General features: G+C 38.7%; 1 protein-coding gene across 3 annotated transcripts in view; it reads right to left on the bottom strand.

Annotated features, from left to right (window-relative positions):
• dph6 (diphthamine biosynthesis 6) overlaps positions 1 to 16,289 on the bottom strand; it is a 294,336-nt gene that overhangs the window by 188,118 nt on the left and 89,929 nt on the right. For all 3 annotated transcript variants that reach the window (XM_060828371.1, XM_060828372.1, XM_060828373.1), the window contains exon 5: positions 10,859 to 10,977. In XM_060828371.1, coding sequence (XP_060684354.1) covers positions 10,859 to 10,977 — 119 coding nt within the window. The remainder of the gene's footprint in view (positions 1 to 10,858; positions 10,978 to 16,289) is intronic.

Below are 16,289 nucleotides of genomic sequence, written 5' to 3'. Positions count from 1 at the left end.
ATTTACTATCCATCTCATCTGCTGAGGTGTCAGCGGAGCCCAAATGACTGGGTAGCCCCCCTGTTCTTCGTTAGGCAGGCAATTGTTACATGGTGGTCTTTCCCCACCGTGCCTTGGGCGGCAGCTGCCCCAACCTTCAGCGCATTCCTCAACACTTAGTCCTGGACCTTGGAATGTGCCAATCTGCAACACTCAGTCGGGGTCAACTCCTTCAGCTGGAAGATCAACAGGTTTCGGACCGCCCAGAGAGCGTCCTTCACCGAGTTGATGATCCCCCAGGCACAGTTGATGTTCGTCTCGGTGTGCTTCCCGAGGAACAGACTGTAGAGCACGGAGTCCCGCATCACGGCGTTACTCGGGACGAACCTCGATAAACACCACTGCATTCTTCTCCAGACTTCTTCCTCATAGGCACATTCCAGAAGGAGGTGTGTGACAGTCTCATCCCCCCTGCAGCCACTTCGAGGGCAGTGTGCAGTGCAGCTGAGAGTCCGGGCGTGCATAAAGGATCTCACAGGCAGAACCCTTCTCACCACCAGCCAAGCCATGTCTTGGTGCTTGTTGGAAAGTTCTGGCGATGAGACATTCTGCCAAATGGCTTTGACAGTCTGCTCAGGGAACCGCACGATAGGATCCGCCCTCTCTTTTTCCCCAAAGTGTCTCAAGGGCACTACATGCTGACCACTTCCTGATGGACTTGTGGTCAAAAGTGTTTTTCTTCATAAACTTCTCCATGAAGGACAGGTGATACGGAACGGTCCAACTACTCGGAGCGTTCCGCAGCAGCGAGGCTAGGCCCATCCTTCGCAACACCGGGGACAGGTAGAACCTCAGTACGTAGCGACACTTGGTGTTTGCGTACATGGGATCCACACACAGCTTGGTGCAGCCACACACAAAGGTGGCCATCAGGGTGAGGGTGGCATTGGGTGGGATTTTTTTCCCCGTTGCCCAGATCTTTATACATCGAGTCCCTTCGGACCCGGGACATCTTTGATCTCCATATAAATTGGAAGATGGCCCAGGTGACTACAGCGGCACAAGTTTTGGGAAAAGGCTAGACCTGTGCCACGTACAACAGCAATGACAGGGCCTCACACCTGATGACCAGGTTTTTTCCTGTGATGGAGAGCGACTGTTACTTCCATCTGCCCAGTTTCCGCCTCACTTTGCTGATACGCTCCTCACAAGACTTGGCGCACGCCCCAGCACCCCCGAACCAAATACCCAGCACCTTCAGGTGGTCGGTCCGGATGGTGAAGGGGATCAAGGATTGGTCCGCCCAGTTCCCGAAGAGCACGGCCTCGCTCTTGCCTCGGTTTATCTTGGCCCCCGAAGCCTGTCAGAACTGGTCACATAGGCACGAGTCTGTGCATGGACGAGGATTCGAGCAGAAAACGGCAACATCATCCATGTACAGGGAGACCTTAACCTGTAGGCCCCCAATGCCAGGAATAGTCACCCCTCTCAGGCTCACATCCTTCCTGATGGACTCAGCAAATGGCTCTATGCAGCACACAAATAAGGCAGAGGAGAGAGAGGGCAGCCCTGCCTGACTCCAGATCTGACTGGGAAGCTATCTGATTCCCACCCATTGATTGAGATTGCACTGACAATGTTGGTGTAGAGCAATCTGATCCACTTGCAGATTCCCTCCCCATTTTGGAGAGGACATCTTTCATATACGTGTGTGATATCCTGTCAAAGGCTTTCTCCTGGTCCAGGCTGATGAGGCAGGTGTCCAACCCTCTGTCCTGCACAAAGGCAACCTTATCCCTGAGGAGTGTGAGACTCTCAGTGATCTTCCTACCCAGTACAGCACAGGTTTGGTCAGAGAAATGTCTACATGCCCCTGCACACTGCAGGATTGGCATTCTGCTTGACCAAGCTGCCCTGCCATTCCCCAACTTACACTTTTAGGTTACTTTATTTATTGTAACTAATTACTTCAGTTTTAATTTAACTAAAAACTGGAGTTTGGAGAAGGTAGAAATTGTTCATCATTACTCACCAATCCATTTCCTGGCTTATGCCTATAAATCCTCTCTTTTCCTGGGCTGGTTTAGAAATTTACATTTTTCAAATTTACTGGAATTGAAACACTAACAGCACTGCTCAACAATTAACTCTCAACTCCTTATCATACAATACTTACGCATTTTTTTCTTACTGCACTATGCATGTATTTCACAGTTTTATAATTATTATACATAAGTTGTTGACGAGAGCTACACAGAAAATAGAGGTGTACGTTATTTCCAATGAGTAAGAACTATGATTCAAAGTTAACAAAATGTTACGAAAGTATATTAGTTAGAAAAATAAAATAAAAAGAATCAAATTTACAATAAAATATTAAATTTACAAGGATTGAAATTACATGTTACACTGCCATGATTAGAAAGTGTTTTGTTTTCAGAAAGTTAATCTTAAAAAGGTTGTAACACAGTTGGGATTGATTTTTATGGATTCTTTTGAGTGTATCTAACAGTTGTGCCAGAGAAATTAATGCTTACATCGCAGAAGTTAAAATATATGTTAAATCACCAGTGCAGATGAATACAACATTTTAAATGCCAAAAATGTCACAAAATCTACTGCTTGAGCTTGACAATCTCATAGGTCAGAATACAGAAAGTTTAAATAAGACATTTACGAGTTCTGACATTGCTCACTATCTGCAGAAAATTCACAGAACATGTATTTAAATAAGGTTGCATGTAGGAGAAAGTAGACTGCTTCTCAGTCTGTTCCTGCAACGGTAAGCTAACACTGATGAAAAGTGCAAGGAAACAGCTCAGGATGAAATATCCGTAGATAACGAACCTTCTCACAACGCACACATGACTGAATGAACAAATGAGCACATTTACCCACCTGAAATATAAGGCAACGAGATGATTTTATTAATTTTAATCACACTGCAATTGCTCAGAATTCTTTGGAGTTACTGTGCAAACACAGCAGCCAATAAAATTGAACTGCAAAGTAATTTTCTATGTGCTTGTCACATCTTTGAAACTTTGAAACTAAGCAACACAGTAAAATGACTAAAAATTGCTCAAACACTCAGAAAAAAAATCTTCAAACAAAGAAATGAAATAAAGGACTGCAAATAGCCCAAAAAGCCCAAAATGCGTACGTCACATATAACATTAAAGGTTATAGTTTCACAGCCATACTGCATTATGTATCTTAAGACTGATGGATTAGATATGCAATTTTACCTGTTTTTACAAACAAACTTGTTCTAATAAACTTTAGTTGTGTATCTGAAACTTACCTTTCAGGGGAGTGGGAGGTGGATTTAAGAAATATGTCAGAAGATTCTTTGATCATGAGCTTAACCAAGTCAACATTATAGTCACTACTTTGGAGAGGTAAACACATGCATATCATCAAGCCTTTTGTAGCTCTCAAAGTGGGTATGAGAACACAATTACAGCTAAATAAAAGTACCTTACAGATTCTAATGTGTACATGATGAAAGGGAAACAAAAGGAGTTTCAAAGGATTAACAAAAGGTCAAAGTATATACTATATTGATAGGAATATAAGAGCTCCAATATAGAATTTATATTTCACTGATGCTCCATTACTATAAATTTTGAGCACAAATTCAGCTTTGTTATTTCACCTATCATGCAAACAAGTTTCTAAGTAAAATTTGTCAAATTACTTTGAAGCAGACACTATAACTGTTTTGCAAAGACCATCAAACAGTGTTTTTCTACAGGTGTGACAAAGCTTTATACTTTCTGAAGGACAAGAAAATACTTTCAATTTATCCTCTTCTTGTACATCTACATTCTTAGGTTTAGCAGTCCCTAATTAAAATTCCAGAAGTACTCTTAAATGTATACATTATTGTCTTATCACATCTCTCAAATGTTTCAAGCGCGCTTCAGACACAGGTAAACCAGGTCTAAGAAAGGTGCATGATGGATATGCTTCACCTGAACATCACTATAACCAAAGCCATAGCTGTGGAAGTAGCTAGTATGAAATTTTAAGGAAAAGAAGCATGAGATGAAGATCTAGGAAATGCAAAACTGACCCAGAGCATAGAAAAGACAATGAAAAAAAATCAGAAGGCCAGAGTAAAATGAGTAAGACAAAGGCTTGAGTTATAAATACTTTAGTACACACAAAGTACTGTGAATGAAATTGGTTTGCTGGAGGAAAAAATTGCTATGGGGGAAGGATGATATATTACATTAATGGAGATATTGCTTAAGCTGGAATAGCAGATATAGAGGGGAAAAAATGGAGGAGAGATAGCAGTCAAAGATTTCATTACAGCATAATAACATATAGAGAATATAGAAGATGGGACAAAAGCTGAATGTTTTTGGTTGGAGATAAGCAATAAAAATGGAACTCTTACTTTCATGAGAGTGTACTGTAGACTTCTCAAAAATGCAACAAGAAATTGTGAAAGGGATAACAGATAAATTAAAGAAAAAATGCAGCAACAATAAGGCTAGAATAATGGGTAACTTCAATTATCTAAAATTAGATTAAGAAAGGGAAATTTAAATGGAAAGGACAGCCAGATATTTAGTCTAAAAAGGAAATATAGTGCTTGATTTAGTTCTAGGAAATTAAATAGGTTAATGCATTATATTAGTATTTCGGAACATCTTGAATACTGTGACCATAACATGATAATGTTTAATTTAAACTTGAAAAGAAGGAAAACAGTCAAACATAAATGTAGTTGACCGATTCAAATAAAGCCTTAATTTCAACACAAGGAAACCGACCTAGCTAAATCGTAAATAAAAAACTTGCAATTACAACAGGACGAAAAGAATGGAATAATTCCAACCGAAAATTCCAAAGCAGATATTTCTCACAAGTAGTGGTGCAGCAAAGCTTTCGATAAGAAATTAAAATTAAAGAACGGCAAATGACAAATGCATTACTGTCAAGAGGGAAGAAAATCAACCTGAATGTAGAAATTAAAGAAGGGAAGCAAAACAAGAGGGCATATTACATTTATAAAAGCAAAATATTGCAGATGCTGGAAATACTCAGCAGATCAGGCAGAATCTGTGGAGGGAAACAGAGTTAATGGGCTGAATTCTACCAGAAATTGTCTAAATGTCGATTTTGCTGAGTTTCATGAAGGGTTTAATTGTGAACCCTTGCATGATCTCTTATTGCTAGAATTTGAATGATTGTGATGCTTTAAATGCAATGTGGTTCAACCAGCATTATATAGTGCCTCTACTGAAAAGCTAGTGCACATAGCAGTATTCAAAACTACTAATAATTATCTACATATGGCTTCCACATAACTTTCAAATTAAATTGCAAAGGAAATGGAGAGGAAGAAAATATTAGTTGCTAAACAGTGAACTACTTCAGGAACATGTGAACAACCAGCAAGAGTGACTGTCATCATATGCTCTGGAGAAATAGTTTATTATTCACACCAAAAAAAAAGAATAATTACGTATATCTATATGCTTAAAAAAGTGTTGCTGGAAAAGCGCAGCAGGTCAGGTAGCATCAAAGGAACAGGAGAATCGACGTTTCGGGCATAAGCCCTTCTTCAGGAATGAGGAGGGTGTGCCAAGCAGGCTAAGATAAAAGGTAGGGAGGAGGGACTTGGGGGAGGGGCACTGGGAATATGATAGGTGGAAGGAGGTTAAGGTGAGGGTGATAGGCCGGAGAGGGGATGGGATTGGAGAGGTCGGGAAGAAGATTGCAGGTCAAGAGGGTGGTGCTGAGTTTGAGGGTTGGGACTGAGAAAAGGTGGGGGGAGGGGAAATGAGAAAGCTGGAGAAATCTGCATTCATCCCTTGTGGTTGGGGGGTTCCGAGGTGGAAGATGAGGCGCTCTTCCTCCAGGCGTCGTGTTGCCATAGTCTGGCGATGGAGGAGGCCAAGAACCTGCATGTCCTTAGCGGAGTGGGAGGGGGAGCTAAAGTGTTCAGCCATGGGGCGGTTGGGTTGGTTGGTGCGGGTATCCCAGAGGTGTTCTGCAAGTAGGCGGCCTGTCTCCCCAATGTATAGGAGGTCACATCGGGTGCAGCGGATGCAGTAAATGATGTGTGTAGAGGTGCAGCATCCGCAATCGCCGCCCAGACAACCGCCTCCACAATCGCCAGGAAGACCATCGCCAACAGATTCGAGGGGAATGGGGGCAAATCAGCAGACACAGATGACTGAATTTTACATAAATGGTGGATGTCCCATGACCAGGATCAAGGGTAGAAGAAGAAACCCATTTCAATGGAGGTCCAAATAAGTAGTTGTCACCTCTATTAAGTTCAGCACCCAATCACAGATGCGTCCCAACATCCCAACCCGTTGCTGAAGCTGCACCAGGGTGATGATAGCCCATCGAGGGTTGTGTGCCCTCACAGTCATGTAAGTGTGGTCTGGAACTGCTAGGCCAGAAGACAACAGAACAGGCAACACAAAATATTACCTCATCATTTCACCAACATTTCCTACTCTCAGTCCTTCCCCAAAGGGATAGCAAAATTCAGATCTTCATTAACAAAAGTATTTCAAATTGAGGACCATTTTTGGCAATCCAACCCAAAGAAATGAATGCTTCAAAAGTTAAAACATTTCCCAGAAAACATCTCTCAGATTGACAAATGCATAATTGTGTATACATCATGACAAGTTAGGAAACACATGCAGTAAGTTATTTATTTCTATTCAAGGGCTAGTCATCTAGATAAGCATTTCAAAGTAGAGAATTGTATAACAGCCAGCTTATTTGATAGCCTTTTTAAAGACCACAAGCAAAGTTATTCAATACAATTAAAATTTATTGATTTTTCCTTCATTGAACATTCAATTTAGATAATACCTACAGGGTTATTTTAATTTAATCGTATTAGTTGAAATGGAAATCAAAGGCCCTCTTGTGGCACAGGGTAAAAGTACTTACCCCTGAACTGAGAGGCCTGGCTTCAAGTCCCTCGTGCTCCAGAAATGTGTAATAACATTTCTGAACAAGTGATTAGGAAAAACAGGTTCAATTTAAAAAAAATGAAAATCAAAGTTCTTGTGGGACTGCGGATGTGTCTCTACCTCTGAGCTATCTTGGTTGAAGATCCACCTGCTCCAGTGGTGTGAAAGTACATCTCTGAACAGATTAATTAGAAAGTATCTTTAATGAAAATCCAAAACAAGAAGAGTTTACATAGCAAAACTGCCATTGCATGCAACTTCTCTGTTTAAAGACTGTAACTGTTCAAAAATCACCTCCACTCATATTAATAGGACCGTTTCGGCATCTGTTATCTTTAGTTTCATCAGTGAATTATACCAGTGGTCAATAGTTCGCCTCATGATTACTTGAAGAGATTTTTGAAAATTGAATATGCCGCTAAATTTATCATTACTAAGAAACAGCATGTTCCCATTCAATTTATCTTGTTTTCAATTGCACAGACTTAGGTTTTTCATTCCTGCCACAAAGAAAGTGAGTTTAATTGAACACAAATCACTTTAATTGGCATTGAACTCCCCAATCTTTGCCTTTTTGCTTAATTATTCCATCAATATTGTTGTGTTGTGTGAATTGCTGTCAAAACCAATGTAAATCCTACATTTGTAACTGTTATTCCATCAATTCTAAATGACATTTAGATGCTTATAATTATTTGTCCCGTAAAATATGCATATATTCCATTTAAAAAAGCCCAGCAGCCTTAAATTTGAATATTTCTCTGAATATTTAGCTCAAGTATGAAAGCAAAATGTCCATTTAACCTCATGAGTGAGAATGTGTTGGGCCTAGGTTAATTGGACCAATAGGGATAACATCTCACAAATCAGTGCCATAGGGCACCTCCTCCAAGAGGTACGGCTAATAATATGTTCTAAACTCAAATGAAAGAAGGTTAACTTAAACTAAGTCAATATTTCTTCCTTGTGACCAACTGTACAGCTCAGATCCTGAGCCAAAGTCAAATAACAAAGCATTGTATTTTCACATTTATGTTCAGAAACAAGACAAGGATAGCAGCTTTGGTTCAGAGATCAGCTATCCTTTAAATTACAAGACTGCGAAGCATGCAGAAATTAACAGATCACTATGACAATCTGAAATATATTTGCAACAATTTAGCATATTTGACATCTCCATTTTGCAACTATAAACCCATAAACTTCAGTCCTCCACAATCTGAAGCATTAAACAAATATCTTCAGGTGCTGAATCTGCTTGAAGAAAATCAAATTACTCTGCCAATGTGTAATTACAGCTGAGCTCAAAAGATCCAAGTTTGCTTTTGCACAATTACTGCTACTCCAGACAGGTGAGAAACCAAATCAGATAATATCTAACTGTGCCTAAAGCCAAAAAAAAACCAGTAGTAATTTTCTATTTAATTACTATCTGGAACTATTTGGGCTCGAAGTGTCTATTCAACAAAGGAATCTTTGTCTGTGACCAACTCGGTCTGGTTTTTTACAATATGAGCTAGTCATAGACAACAGGTTTGTCTAGCCAAGGGGATGATTCAGGTCACCACCAATGTCATTTCTGCCAGCTCACTTTACACTGATTACATTTCTGCTCTGCAAAGTTTTACTTCAAAATGAAACTTTGCACCAAAACAAATAAAGGAGATTACAAAAAAAACTGCTCCAATCTTATGTTCAGGGTATTTGCAGTGCAAGCTACAATCAAGACTCCACTATATGATGTATATGTATATATCTAATGAATGAATTATAAAGCAGTTAAATAAGTTTGAAGTCTAGATAACATGAAGAGCAGTTGATTGACAGCTTGAGAAGGCAATCATAGATTTCCACAACCGCCTGAATCGCAATTACGGCCATAAAATGAAGTCCAGTCTTGCAACCTTTTTTTAATCTTACTTCCCTTGTGATTCAAACTTGATATGAGAAGTTCTGTTTTAGAATCGGCAGTAACTCAACCATTTCCACAATGGAACTCTGCACACTATCAATGTAATCTTCAGGAGAGAGATGAACTGGTGGCACCTCAGATTAGTGTGATGAAGTGGTGTGTCTTCGAGGGGTAGGATTCAGATTGACACTAGAAATTACCTAAGGCCAGAACTCGCTTTCAACTAGTAAAACAGGGACCAAGCAGACAAGGGAAAAGAACAATAACAGACTTGGCTATTCACTGCAACAGTGGGCTTTGAATACAAAGGATAGAATTGACAAAAGTCAATGCCAACTCTGCATTGCAAATGGGCAAATCATATAAATGCTGCCAAAACAAATCAAACAGAAAATTTAATAAGGAACATTTATTGCAAATCAGTAAGGAGGTAGATAAGTATCCATGGATTTGTAAATCAAACAATAGATTTTTTCTTCATTAACAAGTTGTTTTTAATTCAGATGGGAAATCAGTATAATGGATGAAAGTCAGGGATGTTGTTATATCCTTGTACAGAAATAAAGTGCTTTCAGGTCTGACCGAACATAACACTACAAGTTCGATTCATAAATTATGTCTGCCCTCTACCTCTCTCAGGCCGAAAAGTTGTGTGATGACCTCTTGAATAGTACATTCCTGCACCTCCTGAAAACTTCATGAATTTAGTATGAAGTGTCTTTAAAGGATAGGATACAATTCCTATTAAAACTTTGGCACTCAAAGAGGAATTCTCAGCTTGTACATAAACAACTAAGTTACAGGTGATTCCTGTGTAATGGCATTTTTTTTACTGGTTTGAAATACAGTCAACAGGGAATTCAGTAACAGGACTTATGAAATAAAGCAGTGAATGAGCCATCGCCTGTAAGTTGTGAAGATTAGGCTCCAGGGCTTGAATGGCCTGTTCCAGTCTTTACGATAACTCAGGCATAAGTGAGGACTCAGGGTCGCAGAGGGAAAATGTCTTATTATAGCTCTGCCTTTAAATGCATAGACGAGACTATTTCATATGATACAGATCAACAAGTGGTAACCACAGTAATGCAACGTTTTCTTCATTCAATATGGTCATTGCTTTGAGGTGAATTAGCAATAATATGAATATTGTGACAGAAGCAAACACAAGAGCAAAACAAGGTTTTTTTTTCTGCGGAGACAGCACTCTATTCAGAAACAAGGAAAGCTAAAGAAATAATATTCAGTTAAGTGCTATAAAATACCCTGCATTGCTTATAATAGATTTTCACTGCAGTTGTAGAGTTACTGGCACTATCTTAGCAAATTATTATAAGATGAACTTGGAGGAAAGAAAACAGTACTAAGAATTTGGAGACTAAAAATGTGCCAAGACTTTGAAAGGAAATTGGGTTTTATGGAAATGCCTTCTATCAGCATCAATCTTCATTCTTACGGGAATGTAAAAAAAATCTGATAGCAAATTAAGAAATGAATCAGCCTACAAGCTATTCACTTCAACGTGTAAAAAGGCAGTCTTTTCAATAAATACGAACTAACATGAAAAAAACGCAATGTGGTTTATTAAATACAACATGATCACATTTTTCTTTAAAGACTCATTAATCTGTGCAGCAGACATATCGATTTCAAGCTACTTTCTGTTTACTATTTTTAAAGGAATGCAGACTAATAAAATTCTTCTCCTTCTGCTTCTTAAACTGTCTAATAACATGGGATATTGACAGGTTTGATTAAAGGCATTTAAAAGTAATTACCTACCTCTGGCAGTCATTTTCCAACATCCTGCTTTTTCCTTATCTCTCCAAATTGTTTTGTGCACAAATGTGTTTGCCTCTGGCAGATCTCTTTACAGTTTTATAAAAAAAAGATTGATGATTTGAACTTTTTCTCTGATATTTGACAGCTGCTCATTTGCAGGTTGTGGTTATACAAAGAACTGGGATTATGTTGTGTTAATAGACTGCTCCCATGCAGTCTGGATACCTACCAAAAGCTGCGACTTTGATTATCATGGCTTGAACATTAGACAATATCATCTCTCTCAGCAGATCTTCCTGGTTTCGACGCCAGAGGTAAGCCAAAGGCTGAAGATTAAGCCGCCTGCACCTGTGAAGGGAAAAAAAACGTATATAAACTGAAGATGTTTTAAAACTCCTGATATGATATCAGCTAAATCTTTGAACCTTGATTACTTTCACAATACATGAATGGTTCAGCTTGTGAACTGTATCCTAAAATCATAAAAATACATGGGATTATGATTTAAGAAAAATTGAATTCATAAAGAATTCATTTCAACATTCAAATTAATTAATTAGCTTTTGATTATAAGGAGAAACTTCTTCAGTCAGAGAGTGGCGAATCTATGGAATTCATTGCCACAGAGGCTGTGGAGACCAGGTTGTTGAGTATATTTAAGATGAAGATAGGTTCTTGAGTATCAACAGGATCGAGGGTTACGCGGAGAACCTGGGAGAATGGGGTTGAGAAACTTATCACTCATGATTGAATGGCGAGCAGACTTGATAGGGTGAATTGCCTAATTTCTGCTCCTACGTCCTTTGGTGTTATGGTCTTACATAGAAAAACTTCCAAATGAATGTGATTGTATAATTGAAATGGACACAATCAGCTCATATGATGTCACAGAATGTTAAGAGCTAGTCTGTCTTCCAAAATTTATTGCATGAAATATTTCCAATTTTGAGGACATAACCATGTATAAGCAACTTCCTTTCAAAAGGAAGGAAAACTAGAATGAGAGTCACCCTGGTCCTCACTTATGCATCTAGTATTAGCCAGTTAAAATGTTACACTGAAATGTGACATAAAATGTACAGAAACAGATTATTTGGTCCAGGAGCTCAACATACCTTACCTAACTCTCCCTCAAGTCTCTATATCTCTATCCGATTTCCCCTTAAATACATCTGTACTAAATTCACTTCTTCTGCAAGTAAGTTCCTTTGAATTCCCAACTGCATTTCTTGGTAGCCACCTGTACTGATAGTCTTTAAATGTATCCGTTTTTCAGAAGTGAAAACATTTTCTCTGTGCCCATTCTATTAAAACAATGCACAATTTAAAAGACCTTTGTCAACCCTCAACCATTAAGAGAAAGGAGAGACAGGATGTTCATCCTTTCCTAATAGATATAACTTTTCAGCTTTCTCATTACATTTGTAAATCTTTTCTTGTGTACCTGCTCAAGTTTTCTGTTTTATGCTTTAGCAAAAATTCAATTATTTTTACAACTATCAATGTCAAGCTAATTGGCCTGTGGCTCGCCAAACATGTTCTGTTTCCCTCCTTGAATATGAGCTATCCATCAGATCTCTGGCACTACATATTTATCTAAACAATTATTAAACATGCATTATTGTGTCCCTTCCCTAGATTATTTTAAAATGTGAGATATAACCACCCTGACAATGCATCTTATCCTCTTTGATTAGTCAATTTCGTTCCTTCTTATTTAAATATGGTCATATTATTTCTAACTTCTTTTGAAATTTATTGTTTCATGGCATTTGGGCAGTGCTGGCTAGACTAGCATTATTACCAGTCCCTGGTTGCCCTTTGGAAGATGTTTGTGAACTGCTTTTTGAACCACTGCAGCCCATGTGGTGTACTACACAGTTTGATAAAACTGAGTAGCATGTGAGAACATGTAAAAGTCAACCATTTTGCTCAGAGTGTGGCAGCACATGTAGGTCAGACGAGGTAAGGATAGAGCTCAGGAGTAATTTTCCAGTATTGTGCCTTTCCTTTCTCTCTCCAAATTGTTCTGTACTCAGATGTATTAATCTATGGTATCCTTTTTTACAGCTTAATGTAAAAATTTCTCTGGCATAAACATTGGAACAGTGGTATTGGTAATTAATTAAGATTGATGACATTGTTTACTAAATAGGAGTTCCTTACTTTTAACTGTGTACCCTTTGTAGCTGATCCCTCCATGTGGAGAAACATTCTTCCAGCAGTACCTTATAAAGCCTCCTCAAAATCATATATACATTGACAAGATCCACACCCACTCTCCTAAATTCCAATTAGTATAAGTCCAACCTAATCATCTTTCCTTATAAATTCAAGCACTCATCCCAGGAAGCAATCTTGTGGACATTCTCTGGACTGCCACTTATACATCTGAATAGTATTTTTTTATTCTTCTGCAAAGTGACTTTCCTCACACCTTATAACATCACAGTTCTTTTGCCAAATATTTGCTCACTCACTTGAACTACCTATATCCCTTTGCAATTCTTTGTATCAACTCGTTTATTTATGCAGTTTACCATTCAAATTCTAACCAGTATACAAATGAAAACCCTTCCTACCCAATAAATAAAGCTAAGTATAACTCCTGTACTAAATCTGCAGTTTATTCAAAATGAATAAAAAAAAATGATAAAGTTTATCACCACATGTGGATGTTGAATTTGCATGTAGTTAACACCCCTTTTAATAATGCTTCAGAGCATCAGCACTTGAAGGATTTTAAAAACCATTCAAAATGGCAATCTCACTTCTAACAGTCATGATTTGGAGATGCCAGTGTTGGACAGGGGTGTACAAAGTTAAAAGTCACACAACACCAGGTTATAGTCCAAAAGGTTTAATTGGAAGCACTAACGTTCGGAACGCTACTCCTTCATTGGTGGTTGAAGGAGTTGAAAAGGATAATGCAGGTGTGGGAATAATAGAGAACCTATGTGGAAGGAAGAGAAAAAACACACAAGCTTAAAAAGCAAAAGTAAGATATAAATCACTTATTTGGCAGGGCAGTGAGACTAGGGGCATTTTATGTTGTAATCATTCTATAATTACATGAAGTAGCAAAGCAAGACACTGGTAAGCCTGAATTACAAACATAAAGATACACATAAAAAGCTGTTCTGACACAAAAGAACACCAATAAATGTGTAGCAAGCAAGACTGCACAAATTAAAATAACAAACATAAGTTACAACACGCATGCTATTATGGGAAGACAATATACTGCAACAAGCAATTCCCATCAGTCAAATAATATTGCCTCAATTTCACTGCTCTCATGTTTGGTGTAAAACTGGCACACAATCAGAGTCCATAGAATGGAACAGTAGTTGGACTCTCCCTGTCCCACATGTATAACACTTGTTAGATATTTTTGGAAAAGTGCAGAGTCACATAAGGCAATAGAACAATAAATAAATCATGGTATGTCCAAAATATTTAATAAATGAATTTCGAAGACATAAGCTACGTACAACGTTGCGACGTTGCCGAAGGGCCTGTTCTGTGCTGTATTGTTCTATGTTCTATATACAAACACTGAAGCACAGTTATATGCCCAGTAGCAGCATTGTGCACAATCTACAAGATACACTGCAGAATATCACCAAAAATTCTGAAGACAACATCTTCCAAACCTATGAATACTTACATCTAGAAAGACAAGGGGAGCAGACATATGGGAACACCACCTTCAAGTTCCCTTCCAAGCCATTCACTATCCTGACTTGGAAATATATTGCCATTCCATTACTGTCTCTGGGTCAAAATCCTGGATATCCCTCTCTAATGGCATTGCAGGTCAACCCACAACATGGAGACTACAGTGGTTCAAGAAGGCAGCCCATCACCACCTGCTCAAGGGCAACTAGGAACGGGAAATAAATGCTGACCGGCGACGTCCACATCTCACAATGGAAATTTTAAAAAACCTCAGCAAGCAGCAGTTCTCTCTCTGGACAAGGAGGCACTGATTTCTTGCCAAAATTTAAATGCAGCATAAACCAGAAGACCAATTGGACTGAAATCTTCACAGATTTTAAGAAAAGGAAGCAATGTTCAAGATGAACAATAGGAGGATGAGGGCACTGGGTGGTGACAATAGTAATGGCTGTTGGACGATCTAAAAGCAGGTCCAAAATGTTTTACGTGACTTCTGCATTTGACAGGACATAGAGTAAAATGGGCTTTCTTTGAAATGGAATCAAAAAGCAACAGCAGGATGGCACAGAAGAATAATGTGTCTCATTGTACAATAAATATAGCAAGCCTCGAACCCAATGTGCATAAAGAAATGGCAATGCAATTGACAATGGAACATTCAATTGTATAGGCAATCTTTTACACATGTTCCCACTGCTTCGGTACAGATTTGAATTTTCATCATCACAAAGTGAGAGTCCTGGTCAGCATTTTAATCTCAATTGAAGAATAGACACAGATAAAGTAGAGGACAAAGTGCTATTATTTCAGAGCTGTCCATGACTGCTCAGAAAAATCACAGAGAGAGAATTTATCTTGTTTCTACTTTTAACTGTTAGCCCCATCTGCACTTGGAATATAAATGCTCACATTCAAGTTTTTGACACAATTTTTTAATCACGGGAGAGGTGGGTTGTGGTGAGAGAAACAGAATTAATGTTTCAGGTTGTGAGCGTCATACACAGTTGTTGCTAGACCTGCTAAGTATTTAGAGTCATCGAATCATTCAGTTCTACAGCATGAAAACAGACCCTTCAGTCCAGATCCTAAATAAATCTAGCCCCACTTGCCAACATTGGACCACATCCCTCTAAATCCTTCCTACTCATGTACATGTTCAGATAACTTGTAAATATTGCAATTGTACCAGCCTCCACCACTTCCTCTGACAGCTCATTTTATATATGCACCTCCCTCTGTGTGAAAAAGTTGCCTCTTAGTTCCATTTTAAATCTTTCCCTCTCACCTTAAACTTATGCCCTCTAGTTTTGGACTCCTGCAACCCTATCCCCGCCCTTCATGATTTTATAAATGTTTAGAAGATCACTCTCACCTCTGACGCCCGAAGGGAAATACCCTCAGCCTATTCAGCCACTCTCTATAGCTCAATGTGCATCCTTGTAAATCTTTTCTGTGTGCTTTCAAGTTTAATAATATCTTTCTTATAGCAGAGAGGCCAGGATTGAACACGATTCCAAAAGTGGCCTTACCAATGTCCTGTACAGCCACACCATGACATCCTAACTCCAATACTCTATGTACCCAATAAAGGCAAGTGCATCAAACACTTTCTTCACTACCCTGTCTGCCTGCGACTCCGCTTTCAAGGAACTGTGAATCTGCACCCCCCCAAGTCTCTTTTTTTCGACAATACTCTCAGGACCCTACCATGAAGTTAAAAAGTTCTGCCATTTCTACCATCTTCTCAGTTTATTTAAGATTTCAAACAGAATTTGGCTTTTGAAATGTCTATGCCACTTTGACTGTAAAAATTAAAAATCGGCTTGCTGCTGCTTTCATCATTTTATTCCAGTGGCTGCTTCAATAACCAAATTCCTAAAGGTAATATATTGTTCTTTCTCAACGTACAGATCAGACTATTGTTTTGTAAAACCAAGCATGAATAAGTTCAAACCAGTTACCTAGTGAATTAAATGTGG

The sequence above is a fragment of the Hemiscyllium ocellatum genome, chromosome 8 (assembly GCF_020745735.1).
Source record: "Hemiscyllium ocellatum isolate sHemOce1 chromosome 8, sHemOce1.pat.X.cur, whole genome shotgun sequence".
Taxonomy (NCBI): domain Eukaryota; kingdom Metazoa; phylum Chordata; class Chondrichthyes; order Orectolobiformes; family Hemiscylliidae; genus Hemiscyllium; species Hemiscyllium ocellatum.
Note: the sequence above shows the minus strand (reverse complement) of the source record. Positions and strands in the feature narration are given on the sequence as shown.